Here is a 23257-nt window from a genome sequence, read left to right as displayed (position 1 = left end):
TGGGTGCTGTATGTAAGTGCCGAATCACTGAACTTTACTCCAGAAACCAATATTGCACTGTATGTTAACTGACTAAAATTTTAATTAAAAAGAGTTAATTGAAAGATGGTCGTTTGCTCTACCCAAAACTCTTCTGCTTTGAATTCTTTTAAATTATGTAGAAGCTAAATATAATCCTGCACTTAGACACAGCAGTTCTCAGAATTAGGTACAAACATGAGTTTGGGAATGTAAATACCTAAAAAAGTCTGAGTTTTACTAAAAAATATCCTGTGAAAAATATGGGCCCCTAAGAAGTTAGTCTAGTGCCAGTTACAATTCTCCAAGTCTGTGGACCACAAATTCCTCTGTAAAGAGTGGTTTCTACTGCATCCAAGAATGTCATCTAGACTTCAAGTCTCATTTTACAGATGGTGAAGCAGAATCCCAAAGGGATAAGTTAGTTCGCCAAGGTCAGACAGAATTAAAAGTGAACCAGATTTTTGTTTTTGAGTCCAGTCATCTCAGTTGAACACAAAAGGTTGTGAAATAGCTAACCAGCTTTTTCAGACCTCTCTAGGACCAGTCCAACCACAGGACATTTGTGAGTGCAGGAGAAACATCTGGAATGTGCTCCCTGTTTAAGTGTGTTTGTGCAGGCTTCTTGGCCTCAGGCGTTACCCTCTACCTCGTAGAAAGATAATGAGGCTCAGAAGGATTGGATGACACAGTGCCAGAGAGCGTCAGGAATTCAGTTCCGACCTTCTCTAAAAATACCCTACAGGACGACTTAAACTTCCCGGCGCTGGGGGGCGCCAGAGCACTTCATTTTGTCTAAAGGAGCCCAAGGCTTCACCAACCGGAAATTCACTTGCCCCCAACAAAGAGGGCGCCCCGTCACGTGGGCCAATCAGATTGCTCTACGCAAGGTCGACATTTCGCCCTTTCTTCCAGGTAGTCCGCGCCAAGAACGCTGTCGTAGCTAGTCAGCGCGGCCTTACGTCGGCGTGCGTCTGGCGTCAGAGGCAGGGTGGAGTCAAGTTGGAATTTTGGCGGGTCTGGCTGTAGGACGGGAACCGGCTGGAGCAGGGTAAGAAGCCGGGCTCTGGGTGCGCGGGAGAGGGGCCGCCGCGCGGGTCTGCGGGAGAGTTTGGAGAGCTCCGAGGGCGAGAGGCGCGGAGCCCGGGGAGGTCCGGCGGGCGAGACTGGAATTGGGCGAGCGCGGTGCCTGAGCGGCCGGGTGGGCGCCTGGTGAGGAGCGACCGAAACGTAGGGGCGCCGCACAACTGCGCCGGGGAGCTTTCAGCCTTCGGGCCGTCCTCTCTACTTCAGGGGCCAGGTTTGGGGTTTTTCCCTAAAGGAACCTTTTAAGATGCCTGCCAAGCGCGTGCCGTGTAGACTTTTATTTGTTCGTTCATTTTCTTTAATTCACGATTTGCTAACAGTCATTGAATGTGTGCCCTATGCAGGCCTCCAGACCTCAATTATTTATGAATTACTTGTGCCCGCACGAAACTTAGAATCTAAAGAGAGTGACAACAAACAAGTACACCACAGTGGGAAGTGCAGCAGAGTCGCGAAAACGATGAGTTGTGAGAGGGCGCCAACGGGCCGCTCAGATAGGGTGGTCCGGAAGGCTCAGAAAACTCGCTGCCCACGGGGAGCCTGAGGGGTGCGAACGAGCTGGGGGAGCGCGCTCTAAATGCCCGAGGCCCGGGAGCGCTCGGTGCGTTCCGGAAGTTGAAGGCAGGCTAGTCTGAGCCGAAGTAGTCGAGGGAGAGAGCATCCGTTTCCTCACAGACTTTTACATTTGGTTCAAGCAATGAAAAATCACTTCAGAGATTTTTTTTTTAAACATCTTATTCATTTATTTATTTGAGAGAGAGCGAGTGGGAGAGGGAAAAGCAGACTCCCCACTGAGCGGGGAGCCCCACATGGGGCTGCATCCCAGGATGACGAGATCATGACTGGAGCCAAGGCAGATGCTTAAGGAACTGAGCCACCCAGGCGCTCCCATTAAAGACTTCTTTTTTTTTTAAAGATTGTACCCATTCACTTGACAGAGAGAGATAACGAGAGAGGGAACACAAGCAGGGGCGGTGGGAGAGGGAGAAGCAGGCTCCCCGCTGAGCAGGGAGCCTGAGGTAGGGCTCGATCCTGGGACCCTGGGATCACCACCCGAGCCAAAGGCAGACGCTTAATGACTGAGCCACTCAGGCACCCCTAAAGACTTTTATTAAGGGAATGCCACAATCTGATTTACATCCCTAGAAGATTATTAAGGAAAGAAAAGGTTACTCTGGCAGCTGTATGGAGAAGAGAGAGACAAAAAGACCAATACCAGAATCTCATGGAGTTGTTAAGGCAAAAGATTAAGCAAAATTTTTGAGACCCAATAGCAGTTGTTGGGTGGTCCTGGAAGTGAGGGTGAGGTAGAGCACACAGCTTTGGGGGAGAGGGGCAGTTGGTTATAGAGACGGATACAACAGTTTGATAACCCTCAGGAAGCTTACAATCCAGCAGATTTCCCAGGAGACAACACAGTGTGGTGCACAAGGTAGTTCCATGGAAATATTTGTTGAATAAATAAAAAGAAAGCATCATAATTAATACTTGACATTGGACATACCAAGTTCAGCTGTAAAGCTCATATTAATTAAATAATAATGTAGAAAAATTTATACTTTTTTCTTGCAGTTATTAAAATCAAATGAGGGGCGCCTGGGTGGCACAGCGGTTAAGCGTCTGCCTTCGGCTCAGGACGTGATCCCGGCATTATGGGATCAAGCCCCACATCAGGCTCCTCTGCTATGAGCCTGCTTCTTCCTCTTCCACTCCCCCTGCTTGTGTTCCCTCTCTCGCTGGCTGTCTCTATCTCTGTCAAATAAATAAATAAAATCTTTAAAAAAAAATCAATTAAATGAGGGCGCCTGGGTCACTCAGTCGGTTAAGCATCTGCTTTTGGCTCAGGTCATTGATCTCAGGGTCCTGGGATGGAACCCCGCATTGGGCTCCCTGCTCTGAGAGGGAGTCTGCTTTTCCTTCTCCCTCTGCCCCTCCCTGCTTGTGCATACAAGTACTCTCTCTCTCAAGTAAATAAATAAAATCTTTTTTAAAAAATCAAATGAAAAAAAGGAAAGTGCACAAAATAATATGAACTTACCCTACTTAGCTCTGCCAACTCTGAATTTTGCTGAGTAGCATTGAACTGAAATCCTGATGTGACTAAGGCTGCAACTAAGTAGAACCACACACTAGACTGCTATAAGGTAGCTGTCACGTGTCACAGTGAATAAAATAGGATAATAGCCCTGATATTTAGACCATCCACAATGGTACTTGTTCAGTCTGTCCCGTCTATGTAATCTATACCTCAACTGAGTTTCTGTGATCATAGTTTGAAGTCAAGATAAAGGGCGATGGTGTTGGTGGTGGGAATGAGAAATGGTCAGATTCTGGATGAATTCTGAGCTTCAAGCCCATATTTATGAGATGCTAGATTTGTTACGAATGCGATGTGAGAGAGGGAACAATCAAGGGTGACTTTTCTGATGTTGATTTCATAGGGTAGCCAAGATTCGACATTACTGCCATCTTCTGAGCACCTGATTCTCCTTCCAAGTTCTTGATCACAACTGTTCCCTTGACAGCATGAATGGTAAGTTCTTTTGGTTTTATGGAAAACCACCCTTTTGTCCCCAGACTTGTTATTTATTCTACTTGCAAAATATTGAAAATAGGTATACCTCACCCTCAATTATTGTGTTATGCAACTTGAGAAGAGAAGATCTCACTTCAATCAGTGAGTGTTACTTGTTGTAATCAGGTGGGATTTTATCTCCTGGCAGCTGTGATTGTCTTTCACAGTAATGATGGTTGGCATGTACTTATAGTGTGCCAAGCACTGTTCTAAGGTCCCTACTTATACTAACTATCTTAGTCCTCCAAGCAGCTGTATTTTTTAGACTGGAAGACAGATGTTTAGTAATTTGTGACAGGTGAGACTGCCAGAGCAGGGGTTTGAACCAGGCAGTTTGACTTCAGAGGTCACAATTAATATTGAAATCTGTTGAAATGGTTTTAGTCTAGCTCTGGATTAAACTCTTATAGTCCTTTCTGATTTTATACCCTGCCCTTTTCAAAAAAGTAGAACCAGGGACGCCTGGGTGGCTCAGTCATTGAGCGTCTGCCTTCATCTCAGGGCGTGATCCCAGGGTCCTGGGATTGAGCCCCACATTGGGCTCCCTGCTCTGCTGGGAGCCTGCTTCTTCCTCTCCCACTTCCCCTGCTTGTGTTCCCTCTCTCACTGCCTGTCTCTCTCTCTGTCAAATAAATAAATAAAATCTTTTAAAAAAAAAATTTCAAGTGACGTATCAGGTATTGGTAAGGTGGTAGGAAGAAATGGTACTTGAATACAGTGCTATTGAGGGTATAACCACTTTGGGAGCAGTTTGACAGTATCGGGGGAAGTTGGAAAATGTGCATACCCAACAGTCTTCCACTTCTGATAGGTATTCCCAGGAAACTCACACATATTGCAAGACACATTCATGGTTGCTGCATAGTTTGTGGTGGGAAAGAACTGGAAATAGCCCATATGTCCTTGGGCTATTGGATTAAAAATACGGGTTAACAAAATGTGATAGTCTTACTATGGAATGCCATCTAGCAACTGAAAGTAAACTAGAACTATATGTTTTGGTTTAGATCAATTGTACATGCGTTGTTGAATGAAAAAGTATGAGAAATAGAATAGAGTGATATACCAACATTATGATATTTATTGCAATGGGGCATGGAGGCAGTGCAAGGAATTGGGCTAAGATTTGGCACAATAAACTTAATAGACTTTTTTTTTTTTAAGTTAATCTAACGTAAAGACAAGAACCAAGCATGACAAATGGCTAATTCTGGGTGATGAAATATAAGTACATTTTATGTAATTCTTTGTACGTTTTCTACACTTGTAATTTTTTTCCCTCAAACAATTAAAAAGAGCCTTCATGTATGTTTAGTGTGTTTTTGGGTTATTCCCTCTATGGGTTGGGTTTCTTGGGAGTTGGCATGCAGGCAGTTGCTCATCAGCTGAAGTAGCACAGGTAGAAAGATGCAGCCCCGTGCATGGCCCCCTGGGTTCACTGAGCAGATACCAGCCCCTTCCTCCTTAGCCCAGTGCCCTCTAAGCACCTGGGAAGAGGAAGATGGACACAAGAACAACAATTTTACCAGGCAAAATGAAAAGAGTCATTTCAGTTGCCTTATTAATGGTGACTGTTTTAATTCAGTGTGCTTGTCATTGTTGGCTTTTCTCAGGTAGGTTTACTTTCTGTCCTTTCTCCCCAGGGGAGGAAGATGATTTGTCTCTGCTGACTGCACTGCTGGAGGAGAATGAGTCTGCCTTGGACTGTAGTCCAGAAGAGAGTCACCCCTTGAGCCAGGAGGATGGCGAACCTGATGCATATGACGAGCTCTTTGATGCGGATGGTGACGGTGAATCTTACTCAGAGGAGACTCCTGATGGAGAGCTGGGAGAGACTGAAGAACGAAAGGAAAATTTGGCCACTCTCTTTGGAGATATGGAAGACTTAACAGATGAAGAAGAAGTTCCCACACAGCAATCACCTAAAAATAGAGTCCTCCCTGCTCCTGCTCCCAATCAGGGGAAAACTAATCAAGAGTTGCAAGGTGCCCTAACTACATGCTTTTCTAATTTCTTCAAAATAGACTGGAGAGCGCTGACAGTTTTCACCAAAATAGCTGCTAAGTCAGGGTGGAGATAAATGACTTGGCCAACCAAAAAAAAAAAAAAAGTGGGAATTAGTAGATAAGACACTTAGGGCCAGCATTTCAGCATGCAGCGGCCCCCTGTCCCAGTGTCAGCCAGCTGTAATTGGTCCTTCCCAGAATGGCTCCTGCATCTTTTGTGCCTGTTACAGAAAAATCTTACTTAGAGATTTATATGCTTGTGGAGCCAGGGGTAGGATTGCAAGCTTCTCTTCATTCTATTTGGACAGGAGACCATTTCTTTTCTTTATTAAAGATTTTATATATTTGACAGAGAGAGACACCGCGAGAGAGGGAACACAAGCAGGGGGAGTGGGAGAGGGAGAAGCAGGCTTCCCGCTGAGCAGGGAGCCCGATGCGGGGCCCGATTCCGGGATCATGGGATCGTGACCCGAGCCGAAGGCAGATGCCCAATGACTGAGCCACCCAGGCGCCCCAAGAGACCATTTCTGAACAGAAGCTTTGAGGAGTGCCCTTATTTGTGATATTGTCTCACATATTTTGAAATTCTAATCAAATTCAGTGGTTGGCTGTTTCTTCTAATAGGGAAGCCAGCATTTATTGTATTAATTATGGTATTCAGTTTATGAGATAACAAGTTTTTAGGTGTCAGGGAATGATTATTAACTGGGGATATGTATCTGATGTTTGTCAGTAGTACCAATTCATAACTAATTTAGGTATTAAAGGCTTGATTATTGAAAATGCAAATTTTATTTCTCTGAGGGACCTCTCTGAAGTGCAAAAGTTAATGGTAGTTCTCAGCATGTGATTATATTGTGGGTCTCAGGGTTTCAAGGTGGGGAGTGGACACCAAAAATAATTCCAACATTTTTATAATATTGTATAATATTTTTTTCTGCTGTGGATCTTAAATCAATATATTTTTCTTTCCTAGATGAATTAAGGAAGTTGCAAGAACAGATGAAATCCTTACAAGAACAGCTAAAAATAGCAACAATTAAGCAGCCTGCAAGTCCACCCCTTCTGCCTAAATCTGGTAATCAAACTGTAATTCTAGGAATAGTATGCAATTCCATTATTAAGAAATTATAGCATTATTTCTGCATCTAGCTGCTGGTAAAATAGCTTTTGAGCCCCTTTCTAAATTTTCTTTGTCAATTTCTTTTTCTTTTAATAGAGATGTCGCCACGCCCCCCTCTTAAAGAGAAGAAAGTTCAGAGAATTCAGGAGTCGACTTGCTTTTCTGCAGAGCTTGATGTCCCTGCTCTACCAAAAAACAAGCGGGTGGCTCGGACACCAAAGGTTTCACCAGCAGGTGTAGTACTCGAGGCCTTCCTGGTTTTTCACTACTCTTACTCTATTTAAAATTCAATTTGGCACTATCATATCTGTCTGCTGGGGGCACTGTCATATCTGTTGGTTGGGGAGGGCCAGGGGTCTGTCTTATCTGCCCATTGAGAAAAGTAAGTTTGTTGGGAATGAGAGCCATATGCTGTATTTTGTAATCTTGCTCTACATCTCAAGAGTGCTTAGAAAATCCTTAGGTAAAGAGAAACTGTATTTACTAAAACAATGAGTTGAATTTTTTAAAACTCTATAGCCTTATAGTTGACTTGAATTGTAGTAAGTATAACCACTGGATTGAGTTCTTATTGCTAATCCAGAGATTGAATCTTTGGGCCTCTGAGTTCGAGGCACAGATTCCTTTTAAAATGACCAAGTTTTATTTGAAGCCAGGTTGTATTAAAGCAGAGGGTCCATTCTTTAGAAAAGACTTCTTTGCCTGGAGTAGAGATGTATATTCAAATATGGTTCTAGTTCAGCGCTCAGTTAAAATGAAAAATATGTATGAGCCCTATGTATTGATTTTGTTGCATTGCCCCGGTTTGTGCATGGTAATAATGCTTTGGAAGATCTAAGACAAAATGGTTACTCAGAGTAAGCAGCATATTATTGACCACTCATGTTCAAAAAGGCCCTTTTGAATAGCAGTGGCACATGACACGAGAGCAGAAAATAACGGCGTCTCCATGTTCACATTTGACATAAACTATATATTTCATGTATCCACTTATGAATGGCATCCTTCCCTTTAGGACCTTTGGCATTACCAAGGTATTTCATTAGGTAGTGTCCAAAGTTTAGTTTTGAGGGGGTGAGGCATGGGCAGGCTTTCTAGAGATTCTAAAGTTCTGGAGTTGTCCTGACTCCCAGCTTGGGAGCTGTGACCCAATGTCTCTTTGAAGGTAAACACCACAATGTTATTTCAGAGAAAGTGGTATTTGTTAAGGATAATATCCAAGTTTTCCGACCTTTAGGAGCATTATCAAATACTTTTTTTTTTTTTAATGATTTTTTATTATATTATGTTAGTCACCATACAGTACATCCCCGGTTTCCGATGTAAGGCTCGATGATTCATTAGTTGTGTATAACACCCAGTGCACCATGCAATTCAAATACTTCTAAAGTAAGAAAACTAGCCACACTGAGGATGTTTAATGCAAGCAAGTCAGAATACCCTGGTCCCCCTAGTTACCCACCACCACCACCACAAATAAAATGAAATGGAACGGAATGGAATGAGATGAAACCAGACACAAACAAACAAAAGGGAGCTAACTTTGGGTTTTCTTCAGGTAGAAGTTGATCTGCACACAAATCACTAATCATTGGTTCCTGAAGGAGGGCCCTTACTTCCTCGTGGAGTCTACCACAGCGCTCTGTGTATGGGAAATACTCAGTAAATGTCATTGCACAAAGGAACTGTGTTTGAGAGCAGCACTGTAATACAGCTGCCCCCTGCTACATTTGGCTTTTTAAGTTTAAATTAGATTAAATAAAATTAGACATTCATTTCTTTGGAAACACTAATCCATTTTAAGTGGCTGGTGGCCCCCGTATCGGACAACATTGGTGTATAACCTTTCTGTTGTCACAGGAAGTTCTTTTGGGTTACACTGCAGAGGTTTGGAGGGTAGTACAGAAATGGTCTTGTGGGCTTCCTTTGTTCTCAAGATTTGGTTATTGCATATGTTGATTTAAAAAGAACCAATTCTATAAAAACAAATTTTGTAAGGATCAGTGTGATTTTTCCTTTCACTTAACTTTTATGATAATTTTCTAGAGTCCAAAAGCTCGTTTTCAAGGATGACAAGTACACTTCCCCAACCACTCCGAACTACTCCTGGAAACAAACCTAGTGGGTTGACCAGAGATCAGAGCGCAGGGACCCCCAGGAGTTCTGGAGAACCAGCTCAGACAATGGTCTCCGTGGAAGCCTTCTCGGGCCTGAGGCTCAGGTCAGTAAGTATAAAGACCTCTCACTCTGTTTTCATGGCCCACTTGTCATCCTTCCCAAGGATTGAGCCTTGTAGAAATAATGTGTCTGTACAGCAGATCTACTTAACACCACCAGCTCTTGAATTTGGCAAAACTTGGCAGTAAGACGAGCCATAGCATTCAGTACAGTTTGCATGTGAAGTGTTTACAGAAGCCTTTTTCTTGTTTACATGAGGAATAAAAGATAATATATCTGTAAAAAGGAAGTGGACAAATAAATAAGAGTTATTTAATGAGAAACAGTGATAGAGACTATTTTTAAATCCATAAAGGTATATACAGTTTAGCCAGAATAGTAGTACCTTCTTGTAATACTAATGTTAAGAAAAGTATCTGTGCTCTTTTTCCTTCTCATAACTTTTAAGGCAAATTTATGCCCTTTACTTCAGTTATAACTGTGGGGAAATTAAGATACTCGGTTAAAATAGGAATAAATCCCAGGATCAGTTCAGTTAAAAGCCTTTTAAATCTTCTTTGCTGCATACTGCTACTCCATTGTATCTCTGTTAATCTGTCGAAGCCGCGGGCAGAGCAGTGATCCTTACTCTGAGACCAGATTGCTTTTCGTGCAGTCCCTCTGAGTAGCTAAGTGCAATCCCTCTAGGACAGCTAACCCTTGTCAATCTAAACTAAAACTGCTAGGGTCTTAAATTCTATATTATTGAGTAGGGGGAGAACGAGTAGGTGTCAGAGTCTATTGTAAAGACTCTGGACTCCAAAATCAGAAGAAAGTACTCAATTACATCTGAGACAATCTGTGGGATGAGATGCAGTAAAAGCTGTGGTTCCCACTGAGGGCACCCTGGGTTTTTGTTTTTTTTTTCCAAGGTAAACATCCCCCTACCAAGATGGTCCTGCCTGCCCCAGTGAGTTCGCAGTTGAAATTCCCCACAGAGAAAGATGGTGCTAATGGGAGTGCACTGCACACGTGGATTGAGTGGAGGTACACGAAAGTCAAAACTCCTCAGCCAGAGCTGCTGAGCGGCCCACAGACTTAGGGGACTGCACAATTGTTTGAGTCTCTTTGTAATTATTCTGGCCCTGAAAATACTCCAAAGGGCAGTAACATGAGAGTAACCTATTCACTCAGGAATCAGGTCACGAAAAGGATTTCTCCACCTGCATCAGTGTTTTTCTCCTGAATATTTTTCATTTCTTCAGAGTTAGCTTTATGACTTTCTCTTCCTAAAGACCTTTGAAATAGTTAAATGTCATGTTTTTTCTGTTTTCTTTCGTCGTTGAACATATAATATGATCAAGTATGGAATAGGTATTAATATTCTCCTAGACAAAAACAACCTTTACAAATCCACAAGTGTTTGGCCAGTCATTAGGAGTAAGAATATATTAACTGAAGCTGGATTCGAAGCCTCTATTTATTGTTAAATGAAAATGTTGGGTTAAAAAAAAGCCCAATTAGAAATTGGAGACCCATGGGGCGCCTGGGTAGCGCAGTCGTTAAAGCGTCTGCCTTCGGCTCAGGGCGTGATCCCGGCGTACCGGGATCGAGTCCCACATCGGGCTCCTCGGCTATGAGCCTGCTTCCTCCTCTCCCACTCCCCCTGCTGTGTTCCCTCTCTCTCGCTGGCTGTCTCTCTGTCACATAAATAAATAAAATCTTTAAAAAAAAAAAAAGAAATTGGAGACCCTGTGAAATTCTGGCAGAATTGGTGAAATTTAAATATCTTTTTTTTTTTTAATTTTTAAGATTTTATTTATTTATTTGACAGAGATAGAGAGGGAACACAAGCAGGGGGGAGCTGGAGAGGGAGAAGCTGACTCCCTGCTGAGCAGGGAGCCCAACGTGAGACTCGATCCCAGGATGCTGAGATCATGACCTGAGCTGAAGGCAGATGCTTAATGACTGAGCCACCCAGGCGCCCCATAAATATTTTTAATATTAATTCATGTTTTGTATTAAAGTCAGAAGAGATTACTTTTAAAAGACAAGTGTAACATACATTATAATTTTTAAGACCTTAAAGAGTGTGCGATCTTTCTTATTTTCTGTATAAGCTCCAGTTCTCTATCCAAGGAAGCATAAACTAGCTTTAAAAATTATCTTATTTTTTTATCTGCCATAAAAATCTTTGCCTTATCCATACTACATAACAAAATCCCCCTTAGAACAGGTACTTCAGAGAAGATTTCTGCCCATAACATCTTTTCTAACCAACCTGCTACAGTGCCAGGTAATCTCTTATTAGAATTATAATCAAATCATTGCTGGTTTCTTGACCTCAGGCGGCCTCGAGTGTCCTCCACAGAAATGAACAAGAAAATGGTTGGCCGAAAACTGATCAGACTGTCTCAGCTCAAGGAAAAGATGGCAAGTGAGAAGCTAGAAGAAGTAGACTGGGTGACTTTTGGAGTTATATTGAAGAAAATCACTCCACAGAGTTGTAATAGTGTAAGCCATCTTACTGATTTCTTAGCTGCTCTATCACAAGCTGACTGTGGGTGCTTGTGTTCTTGATTTCTCTACCTTAAGCCCATCAGTATTTTATTTTGAAAAAGCTGCTAGTAAGTTCACAGATTGCCTCACCATCATTGGATTGCTATCTGGAGGTTAAATACATAAAGAATGTCCTACTTATGAAAGATCTGGTATACAGAGTCCTTGGACTTTTCACTGTATCATTCCTGCTGCATTTCACTTGTCATTGTTTTGGGGGTGCATGTGGTGACCCCTGTGACACTGTCATCCCGTTTGTGGGGGAGAGGCCAAGTTCCCAGATGCTCATGAGAGCATGCCTAGAAGGAAGAGGTCAATCTCAGAAGTTCTGAAATTGCCGACCTGTGCCAGCGCAGTGGATATTACAAAAGATCTAAAGGTTTTAAAATCGCACTTGGTAACGGGAGGTAACAGAAAGATGACTTTGTGGCCTGGCAAGTCAGAAAACCTGGGTCCTGAGCCTCAATTTCCCTAGCTATGTGAACTTAGGTTGACCTTTCATATTTAAGGACTTCCACTTCCTTCTTTGTAAAAGGAAGGAATTGGCTTTTGGTTATATCAGAATTCTCTCCCAGCTCTCAAATACTATGCTTAATCATGCTCAGTCTTGATTTCGTTCTCTAATTGAGATCTTGGTCAACCCAAGATTGTTCTGTGGATCCTGATCTAGCCCTCTGACTGTCAAGGTGAATGTGAACACATCTGGTTCATTTGATTAAGTTCTTAATTGTGTCACAAGTGGCTATAATGACATTGAAATAATAGGTGTGAAATCTTATCTGGACCCTTCCAAGAAAGGCATTGTACAAATCCATGGAAGCATAGTTATGTAACACTTGAATCCAGTCAATACCTCACCATAACCTATAACCACCCCTGTTCTGGGATCCCTGTGTGAAATAGCTTAATTCAATATTCAATTTATTTTGTTTAAAAAAAAACTGTGAAAGTGGAAGTTTTTTATAAATGGTCGGCATTTTGAGTTGCATTTCTTCAGATATATAATACTTCTGAAATTTTACAATTAAACATAGATAGTTGTCTTTAAATGATGCTTTTGTTTTTCTTCTAGGCAAAGATTGAATAGCACAGAGCTGATACCTTTTTATTAATATTAATAATATAATAATCAGGGATAAATAATAGATTCACTAAATTTACATCAGTAAGTTATTAAATGCTAGTGCCAAAACTTCCACTAGTCCTTTTAATATTGTGTGTGTTTGTGTGCGTGCACAGTTAGAAGGCCGTGCTATCCCATTGACTATTTAGACCTGAGAATTAAAGACTTCACTAACATGTGTCCTACTGGCTTGCCTGACTTCACCTTCATTTCTAAAATGAGATAGGTAATAAATACTAAAGCCTAGAGAGAGGACTAATTTATAATGAATAGACATTCTCAAGATTATATAGTCAGGGTAGTTTATATGTTTCCACAGTAGAGCACTTGAACCATAAATGGAGACAGTATAACCCATTGTGCAAAATTTATTAAAAATAAAAATATTTGTTTCAGGGGAAAACATTTAGTATCTGGCGACTGAATGATCTCCGTGACCTGACACGGTATGTGTCATTGTTCTTGTTTGGAGAAGTTCACAAAGAACTCTGGAAGACTGAACAGGGTACTGTCATAGGGCTGCTCAACGCTAACCCCATGAAGCCCAAGGATGGTTCAGATGAGGTAAGAATTGTTTCCATGGTTTCTTTCTGTCTGTCTTTCCTTCCTTCCTTCTGTCTGTCTGTTCCTCTTTCCTTCTTTTTTTCCTTCTTTCTTTTCTTTTTTCTCTTTCTTTCTCTTTCTTTCTTTCTTTCTTTCTTTCTTTCTTTCTTTCTTTCTTGCCTTCGTTCCTTTGCTCTTTCTTTCTTCCTTCCATCCTTCTGTCCTTCCTTCCTTCCGTCCATCTTCCTTCCTTCCTTCCCTCCTTCCCTTCTTGTCTTTACAGCTTAGCCAAGTTCTATCAAAAACTGGTCTACCTCCAGATACTGAATCATGCTTTTATATATCTCCATTAATCTGATTTTTTGTTTGTTCCTCACCACCAATATTCTGAATTTCCATCTACTCTTAATGTTTCATAACAGCTTTTTTCATTAAATATTTTCACATTAGTTCCAAGTTTCCTGGAGTTTTTTGAACTGTTCTGCTCAGGTCTCCTTTTTTTTAAAGATTATTTATTTATTTATTTATTTGACAGAGACAGAGTCAGCCAGCGAGAGAGGGAACACAAGCAGGGGAAATGGGAGAGGAAGAAGCAGGCTCATAGCAGAGGAGCCTGATGTGGGGCTCGATGCCAGAACGCCAGGATCACGCCCTGAGCCGAAGGCAGATGCTTAACCGCTGTGCCACCCAGGCGCCCCACTGCTCAGGTCTCCTTACATCTCTTTCATAGATCTCCGTTGGCGGCATCGAGCAGGCAGGATTTTATAGTTGGCAGGACTTTGCCCTGTTAGTTGTATAGCCATAGCTGCAACTTAGAATCAGAGTGATTTCATCTTCTCAAGCAGCAATAGAGTTTTCCCTGCTGTTGCAGACTGAGATCTGTGAGAGGCAAAGTTATTTCTTTTCTTCCTTTCACCAGAGAATGGCAACAAATCTTCATCTGTTGGTTCAAATGTGTTTGGCTACAAGTAACAGAAAAACTTCCCTACAGGTTTTTGTTTTGTTTTGTTTTTTTAAGATTTATTTATTTATTTTAGAGAGAGAGAGAGAGAGGGCACGAGTGGGAGGGGCAAAGGGAGAGGGAGAGAGAATCTTAACTGGAGCTGGATGCGGGGCGGGTGTCAATCACGACACTGAGATCACAACCTGAGCCAAAACCAAGAGTCAGATGCTTAACTGACACCACCACCCAGGTGCTCCACACTACAGTTTGTTTTAATGGTTAACATTGGGGTTTGTTTATCTTCTATAATAAATAATCCCAACAAGGCAATGTAGTGATGTCAGGGCCAGTGTCTGTGAGCCTCTCAGCCTTCTCCTCTTGGTCACTGGATGGCTTTGAAGCTCTTGCCCTCACATTACCATTCAGTGCAGGAGTGAGCCTGCCCCACCCTGTCTGCTTTGGTTGGGAACCCTTGTGTTAGTCTCGTTGGCCAGAACACAGCCCCATGACCATTACTAGCTTTAAGGGATGCTGGGAAAATGAACAGGATCTATCACCTGAGGCTGAGCATTGGCCAGCCCAAATGAAATCCAGATTCTACAGCAGAGACGCAGGAGAGAATGGATACTGGGTAGAGAATTGAACGTGTCTTCTATACCTCCCATTCCTAAAGCTGTTTTGCAGGGTCCTGGCTTCTAATTCCTGTAGACTACTAACGCCTTGCTAACTCCCACCAACCAGCCTCGTACTCATTCTTGCTGATGAAAGGCCATACCTTTGCTGGCTTTTAACTCCTGCCCTGTGTCTTCTCTGCAGGTATGTTTGTCTATTGATCATCCTCAGAAGATCTTAATCATGGGTGAAGCTCTTGACCTGGGAACCTGTAAAGCAAAGAAGAAGAATGGACAGCCATGTACACAGACTGTTAATTTGGTTGGTTTCTGCTCTGTTGGGATGGTTCCTGCTGAAGACAGGATCTAATGGGAATAGAGCGTAGATAGCGTAGCGGTAACAATCAATTTGGAACAGAGTTTCCTACACAACAGGAAGCACCAAAGTAAGAAAATTCAGTGTGTGGTTAGTAACTGCCAGTTTAAAAAAGTGAGGACAAGGGAGGGATTTAACCTCTCAGGAAAGTGATCTTTTACTGCCAACTGACTAGGAGGTATAAGGAAGATGGAATTTTAGTTTCTCCTCATTCTGAACAGTGCCAGAGCTCAAACACTATGATGAAATGCACTAAAAACCTTATTTTAGTCTCTGAACGCCAACATATATTTTTTAGAACTTTTTAAAAAATAATAGTCATGATAACTTGAGATATGTCACATACCATGCTTCACCCTTTTAAAGTGTACAGTTCAGTAGTTTTAATACTGAGGTGTGCAGCCATCACCACTATGTAATTTTAGACCCCCTCTCACTCCCTCCCCAAAAAACCCATACTCATTAGCAGTCATCCCCTATTACCCTCTTCCCCCAGCCCCTGGTAAGCACTGCTTTGCTTTCCGTCTGTCTGGATTTGCCATCTCTGGACATTTTATATAATGGAATTGTACAATATGTGGCCTTTTGTGTCTGGCTTTCTCTTAGCATGATGTTTTTGAGATTCGTTCATGTTGTTGCATGCATCAGTACTTCATTCCTTTTTGTGGTTGAATAATATTCCATTGTATGGATAGACCAGTTTTGTTTATTCATTAGGCAGTGGACGTATTATGAATACTGCTGCTATAAGCATTCTTGTACAGGTTATTATGCGGATGGATGGATGTTTTTAGTTTCCTTGGGTATATAACCTGGAATTTCTGGGTTGCACGGTAACCCCATGTTTCAGCTTTTGAGGAACTGCCAGACTGGCTTCCAAAGTGGCTTTTATATTCTCACCAGCAGAAAGGAGGCTTCCATTTTTTTCCACATCCCGGCCAGCACTTGTTTTGTCTGTCACCGACGACAGCCATCCTAGTACATGTGAAGTGATGCTACTTCGAGCTCGCTGAACAGATTAAAGGGCAAGTTTTGGTTTCATGTCCTTTTAGTTCCCTCATTCCTGCCTAACAGATGAGCTAGTGAGCAGGAAATAGCAGGAGGGAAATAGCTGGAAATAGAGGTCTCAGCGGGAAGTGCCTGACAGATTTCCACATAGCAGTGTGATCATTAAAACCTCGTTGTTGCCACATCTAGGGGAATTTCAGGGTAATTGCTGTGGTGCTGCACTTGACGAATGGCCTTGGAGGTCAGTAGGGGGGGCTCTACACTCAATAGTGCCCCATGAAGCTGGGAGAAAGCAACAGTATTGATGTGTCACCCTAGTCCTGATGCAGCTGCTCTTCCTTTTGCAGAAAGACTGTGAGTACTGTCAGTACCACATCCAGGCCCAGTACAAGAAGCTCAGTGCCAGGCGAGCCGACTTGCAGTCCACCTTCTCCGGAGGACGAATTCCGAAGAGGTTTGCCCGCAAAGGCACCAGCCTAAGAGAGCGGCTGTGTCAGGATGGTTTTTACTATGGAGGGGTTTCTTCTGCATCATATGCAGCCTCAATGTAAGTCCGGGGCTTCTTTCGGGACAGGGATCTTGCTTATCTCCTTATGAGAAAAAACCCAATGGTTGTACTTTTCTGTAATGGTCCTAGAAGACCTGTACAGGTTTTATCTTTCATAAATTCATGGCCTGGAACAAGGTAGACAAGAACCGCCTTTATTCCCAGGTAGAGGAAAACATAGGAGCAGGAAAATTAGGTAAGTTGTGTAATGATGGTCTTTAACACGGAGCCCACACTTCTTCTTTGGCTTCTAGTGTAAATAGTGCAACGTTGTCAGGGCTGATTCTATGGCCGTTAAAAGTATGTTAATCCCAGGGGCGCCTGGGTGGCGCAGTCGTTGGGCGTCTGCCTTCGGCTCAGGGCGTGATCCCGGCGTTCTGGGATCGAGCCCCACATCGGGCTTCTCCTCTGGGAGCCTGCTTCTTCCTCTCCCACTCCCCCTGCTTGTGTTTCCTCTCTCGCTGGCTGTCTCTCTCTGTCAAATAAATAAATAAAATCTTTAAAAAAAAAAAAAGTATGTTAATCCCAGTGTTGGCATCCTGTAAGTCATTTCCCTCCCGAATATGACAGTGAGGTGGCAGACCGCTTGGAACCCACATTTAACTCCATGAATTAATAGCAGTTAAGCCTTACACAGGAGTGGGGTGTTGCTGAGGCAGACATCCGTGACCTCTCTTCTGGGGATCCCAGGCCCTCCAGAGAGTCCCTGAAGTAGGTGATTGATGGCCTTTTCACCATTGGGAAGAAAGTACATATGTAGACGTGGCCGGTTTGGGACCTGTCAACAAAGGAGCTACCGCTCGTCCAAGAACAAAACATTTTGTTCCCAGGCTAACAGAAATTGAGCAAGAGGACTCTCACCTCCTGCCTAACTTGTCATATTGAACACATTTTAAGATTTAAAATAATGCCTGTATTTTTTGAAACTGCAAAAAGCAATACTCCTGCATTATAAAAATATTTCTGTATATATACAGTTCAGTCAAAAGGAGACAATAAAAACCAGGTGTAATCCCACCACCAAGATAATCGTTAGTTCCTTGCTGTCTACGAACACATGCGCGCGCGCACACACACACACACACACACAGCTGTATATGCTTTTAGATGGTTTTTTTTTCCATATGTATAAATTTCCAGTAATATAAAATGAGATCATACTGGACCTATACTTTGCAACTCTCCCCTCCCCTTAAAATAATTAATGCTTTCCTTATCGAATATGCACTTACGGCATTATTTTTAGTGGCCACATCGTCTTCTTTTACATGGCTCTCTGATAAAACCATTCCCTGTGAATAAACATTAATGGTGTTTCTAACTTTTAACATTGCAAACAATGTTTTAGCCCATTAATATCCTGTTTCTGCCTAGTTCTTAATTTCTTTAAGATAAATTCCTAGACTGCTTGATTGAAGTGGTGGCATATTTTTTATTTCTTTTGCCATATTGCTTTTCCAGAATGGCCTCCACCAAATTTGCAGGTTGCCTGACATAATGTATTCAACAGCTATGCTGTAGAATCATGGTATTAAGAAAGTTTCCTTATACAGTGCTTTGAGAAACATTGACAATTTGTAATAAAGGAATACTTCTGTGCCCATACCTCATCAGAGCATTGAATTTTAGTGATTTTCCTTTTGCGGGGGGTGACTTGTCATTTCAGTGCAGCTGCTGTTGCTCCTAAAAAGAAGATTCAAACCACTCTGACTAATCTGGTCGTTAAGGGGACAGACTTGATCATTCAGGAAACCCAACAAAAACTTGGTAACTGTTTTTCAATACTGTATTTCTTTCTGCAGCTTAAATATGTAGTCTTTAGGATTGAAAATGGTCACAGTTGTTCATGCCCTAAGTTATAAATATCCACTTGTCACTATAGTTAGTGAGTGATGTGGCCTAAGCTGAAGCAATCAGGTTTGCTTGGCAGCATCTTAAGGAAAAACAGCATATTAATCATGGCCGAGTCTTTGAGTAGATGCTTTATAAATTTTCTTGGTGTATTTGGTCTAACTCTTAATGTCCAGCATTAGAATCGGTAGTATCAGGTTCCTGGTGAAACCCATCAGTTACCTTCTTATTAAAACAGGTCTAAGTCAAAGAGTGGCACCTCTGCCCTTTTCACTTGGGGCTTTATTCCTAGCAGTGGTGAGGGCCTAGCACAGACCCTACCCATAGCGAACACCCCAGACATAGTGTAGGAAATGACCCTACAGACACTGGCTTGAAATAAGATCTTTGTCATGCCTTCACAGTCCTACCAATCTACTAGAGGCTAAGGATTCTTTTTTTCTCTTGGCATTCCATCTACTTCATTTACAAATGAAGTGAACTCTGTGAACGCACAGAGTTTTAGAAGTGACGTCGCATAATCTCAAACTGCCAGAGCTTTTGAGTCCTCTAAAGCTGATGTTTGTATATTCCAGGAATACCCCAGAAGAGCTTATCTTGCTCTGAGGAATTCAGGGAACTGATGGACTTGCCTACGTTTGGAGCCAGAAACTTAAAACAACATTTAGCCAAAGCCAGGTTATCAGGTAGAGTCAGCCTGCCCTTGCTCTAGCCTCATGTCTGTGCTCCCCAGGCCCCTCGGAGCCCCTCAGTCTGCGGTTTATGTTTCAGGGGTGACGGGGAGCCCGAAACCTGCTTTCCAGGTTTCTGTCTCGGCATCAGCCCTCTTGAAGCAGCAGAAGCAGCACATGCTGGAGATGAGGAGGAAGAGATCAGAAGAAATACAGAAACGGTAAGAATAGCTGCTTTAATATTCCCTATTTAGATAGCTCCTCTCAGGGATCCTCAGAATGTTATAATGGATTTCCAAAATGTGGCTTTAGATTTGGCTGGTTGGCTACCTTTTTAACTTTGGAAGTTCAAAAGTGATTTTAACAGAACCTAAGAAGATAGCCTTTCGAGTTCTGTATTTCTGACTCACGCTAATGAATTTGAGACCAGGTGGGACAGGTTACAGTAATTAACACCCCGGGGAAGAAGAGAAAGAAGGAACACTTGAAGAGGGTTTTGCGAAAAGGGGAAGGCGCCTGTTGACCTGTTTGCTCTCATTTCTTAGTTCTACCACAATTGGTTTTTAAATTACAGGCTAAGCCAGTGAGTAGATTTTGCAGTTGTTCAGGTAAATAGTAAAAATGAGGCATTGAAAGTGGAGAGTCATTTTAGAGGCAAAAACAAGTGGAAAATGGTGCAGTAGGCGGATGAATCAAAGATTCATAACTCAAGTTATCAGAATAGTGGTCAGATGCTTAACATGTACGGAGCATGCTGTGCACGACATAAATACAGTGTCTCACTTGGGCCTTACCATAATCTGTGAGGTGCTGTTATCCTTGTTTTATGAGTCAGGTAACAGAGTGCCAGAGAGCTGGTTGGTGGTGGAGTCAGGTTTGTATTCACACGTGTTCTGCCCCCCTTGAAACAGTTACACTGTCCTAAATCTGGGCCACTGAAGGGTACATGGTTCAATAAACAGGAAGTCAACTTTAAGTCACTAGGAAATTCTTTGGAAAAATCCAGAGATAGATTTGGCCTCAGGCAGGTGAGTTTGAGGTGCTGGTAGACTATCTGTGGAGGTGTTCTTCATGTGGCTACAGGTGATGTAAATAGATACATGGAGTTGTGGCCCTGTGTGAAGTAGGGGGCACCTGCCCATTTAAAGGTCTTACAGTTGGGGTGCCTGGGTGGCTGAGTCGTTAAGCAGCTGCCTTCGGCCCAGGGCATGATCCCAGGGTCCTGGGATCAAGCCCCACTTCAGGCTCCCTGCTCCACTGGGAGCCTGCTTCTTCCTCTCCTACTCCTCCTGCTTGTGTTTCCTCTCTCGCTGGCTGTCTCTCTTTGTCAAATAAATAAATAAAATCTTTAAAAATAAATAAATAAATAAAGGTCTTACGGTTGGAAGTTTTTCAGAATTTTGCTGGCCAAACAAAACATATCTTTGGGTAGGTTTCACAGGCAGGTTACAGGAGAGGACATGTGGTAGTGCAAAGAATCCTGGCCTGGGGTTACCTGGTACTAGTCCTCAGCCTGTCATTTATGAGCAGTAGGGTCTTGGGCCTCAATTTCTTCATCTATAAAATAAGAGTTCTGGACAACATAGTTTGTGGCAACTGTTGTTTTTCAATAGCCTTTAAGTTTCCAAAAGAAATTATCATGTGAATTATAGCATCTTTCTGTGAAGGACTTTCAGATGTATTTTTGTGTTATCTCTTTCCAATAAACTAAAATATAGAGAAATTCCGTGAGTTCCTGCAAGTCCCAGCTAACCAGAGAGCTAGGAATACAGCCCACATCTTACCTTCAGGACTGTGTTCTATAGAGAGGGACCCACTAGAAAGCCAGTTGGCAAAAATAGTAATCAGTTCTAAATTGGTAAAATGATGAGAGCTTATCAGTGAATAATCAGTTAACCAGACGTAGCAAAGCCAGCATGTTCTCAGTGCTAATCTGAATTCTTGACCGAGGAGGGGCAGCTATTTTACTAATGACTACTTGTCAGCTTGGTGGCCTAGCCTACAGTGTCCCAGTCTGCATATTTTGTAACTGCCTATTTCTTTAAAGATTTCTCCAAAGCTCTGGTGGGGTTGAAAGCCCAGCTGTGCCTTCCTCTTCTCAACGGGCCCCTTCTCAGTCTCTGAAAACGGGGGCTGCGTTGCCCAGCCTGGAAGGAACGCCAGCCACACAGATGCCCAAGCTTGGGCGAGGCATCTCAGAAGGTGATGATGTTCTCTTTTTTGATGAGTCACCACCACCAAGACCAAAACTGAGTGCTTTAGCAGAAGCCAAAAAGGTAAGTGACATCTATTTTCAACCTTTGAATTTGCATTCTGTAAGACATAGCTGGAGTTGCAAACTTTGTATGTCTATGATCAGGAAAGACAGACCGTAATAGCTATTTATTGATCATGATAATTAGAGTCCAAGGAATTTCAAGGGATAATGGTATCAACATAATGCCAGTGATTTAATCCAAGAACATTACCCATTCTCCACACTGTTCCGCCTGAGGCTGGCCCGAGGGAAACAGATTCTGAAAATTGTTAAGGCAAGACTGTAAAATGGTGGTTTAAAGAATCCTTCTTTAAAAGAACCCTTACAAAGGAGCTAGGTTGCTCTGATTGACGTAGGAGTTGGGAGTGCTCAGAAACCCCCCTCTCCCCTTCCTGAGTCACCCTGAGCCCCGAGGAGAGCCTGACTTCTCTTTGTTCTAGTTAGCCGCTGTCACCACACAAAGGGCAAAGGCTAGTCATAAGTCACTGCTGCACCTGCAGTAATGATAGTGATAACAATTGCATGTGTGATCTCGGGGTCATGAGTTTGAGCCCCACGTCGGGTGTAGAGCTTACTGAAAAAATAAACTGTAAAACAAAACAGTTGCACGTGTACCCGTGATGTATACACACATGCTGTTTGTTCTGTATAGGTTCATGCTTTGCACGCATTCTCTCATTTCATCTGCACAGCCTAGTAAACGCTGTCATCTCCATTTTATAGATGTAGAACCTGAGGCTGAAAAATTAAGTAATTTGTGTAAGGTTACAAGCTAGTAAGTGGCAGAGCTAGAATCCTGTCCTCATTCTGTCTGGTTGCAAAACAAACTTCCACAGTGTTTGTGTGGTTCCTTTGTAGGTCCTGAAGCCCAGAGTGTAACTGATGTTTAACTTGATATTTAAGCTGAAACTTTATTAGCTTAGAGACCTGTCTCCATGCTTTAAAATTTTAATAACTGGGTTAATAATGCGAAGCAAAGAGAAGATCTTTTTTGCTGATTTATATTTGAGAATTCAGTGGTTAAAAACTAAAAAAGGGACATAGAGCTATAGATAACTGTGTCGTCTTTAAGATTTTTATCTCCTTTTTTATTTTCTAGTTAGCGGCTATAACCAAATTAAGAGCAAAAGGCCAGATTCTTACAAAAACAGACCCAAACAACATTAAAAAGACGCAAAAGGACCCCCAGGATGTTCTGGAAGTGAAGGAACGTGTAGAAAAGAACACCTTTTCTCCTCAAGGTACTGTGGATTTCAGAGTTAGCAGTGGGAAGGCTGCCATCTGTGAGATGTTCTAAACCATAACTACCATCCCTGAGGCCAAAAGTCGTTGTTTTACTTAAACTGGCCTCTCTGTACAAAACCTAAATAGGATCTCTACAGCTGGAAATGACTGCTTTGCTGTAATCACATTAAATTGAAATGAAATTATGCACAATCTAAAAACTTAAGAAAAAGATTACTCATTGGATCTTTGTACAGATATATTAGTACAAAGGTTTACTTTCAAAGAAGTAGAATTTCTTTGTTTGCAAATTGCTGTTTTTACTTTGAAGACTCTGAAGTTGACAGTCACATTTTACCATTAATTTGTAAAAAGGATTTTTGTAGATGTTACCTATCGTCATAGTCCGCTCCTGTCTAAAGGTGGAAGAGATTCTAATCCAGGGTCAAATCTGCCATCCCCCATATTCTACACCCTACTTCCTCTGCTCACTCCTAAGGAGTTTTCCTCTGCTGGTACCTAGTGGGGTAAATGAAGTGTGAAGGGCTTGGTTGGCAGGGACGGAGATAACTTGAGGAA

The 23257-nt window shown here is 42.4% G+C and overlaps 1 protein-coding gene across 4 annotated transcripts in view; it reads left to right on the top strand.

Annotated features, from left to right (window-relative positions):
* The first annotated feature begins 919 nt into the window (after positions 1–919).
* Positions 920–23257, top strand: part of MCM10 (minichromosome maintenance 10 replication initiation factor) — a 42986-nt gene continuing 20648 nt past the window's right edge. For 2 of the 4 annotated variants that reach the window (XM_044392072.3, XM_057304763.1), the window contains exons 1-15: positions 955–1069; positions 3546–3637; positions 5323–5664; positions 6662–6763; positions 6905–7042; positions 8855–9029; positions 11314–11479; positions 13044–13211; positions 14950–15066; positions 16476–16675; positions 18342–18442; positions 19102–19212; positions 19298–19418; positions 21245–21473; positions 22554–22695. In XM_044392072.3, coding sequence (XP_044248007.3) covers positions 3631–3637; positions 5323–5664; positions 6662–6763; positions 6905–7042; positions 8855–9029; positions 11314–11479; positions 13044–13211; positions 14950–15066; positions 16476–16675; positions 18342–18442; positions 19102–19212; positions 19298–19418; positions 21245–21473; positions 22554–22695 — 2119 coding nt within the window. In that variant the 5' untranslated portion in view covers positions 955–1069; positions 3546–3630. Of the gene's footprint in view, positions 1070–3545; positions 3638–5322; positions 5665–6661; positions 6764–6904; positions 7043–8854; positions 9030–11313; positions 11480–13043; positions 13212–14949; positions 15067–16475; positions 16676–18341; positions 18443–19101; positions 19213–19297; positions 19419–21244; positions 21474–22553; positions 22696–23257 lie in introns of all 4 variants that reach the window. The other 2 variants (XM_057304761.1, XM_057304762.1) reach the window with 2 other exon arrangements.

This window comes from Ursus arctos, unplaced genomic scaffold (assembly GCF_023065955.2).
Source record: "Ursus arctos isolate Adak ecotype North America unplaced genomic scaffold, UrsArc2.0 scaffold_30, whole genome shotgun sequence".
Taxonomy (NCBI): domain Eukaryota; kingdom Metazoa; phylum Chordata; class Mammalia; order Carnivora; family Ursidae; genus Ursus; species Ursus arctos.
Note: the sequence above shows the minus strand (reverse complement) of the source record. Positions and strands in the feature narration are given on the sequence as shown.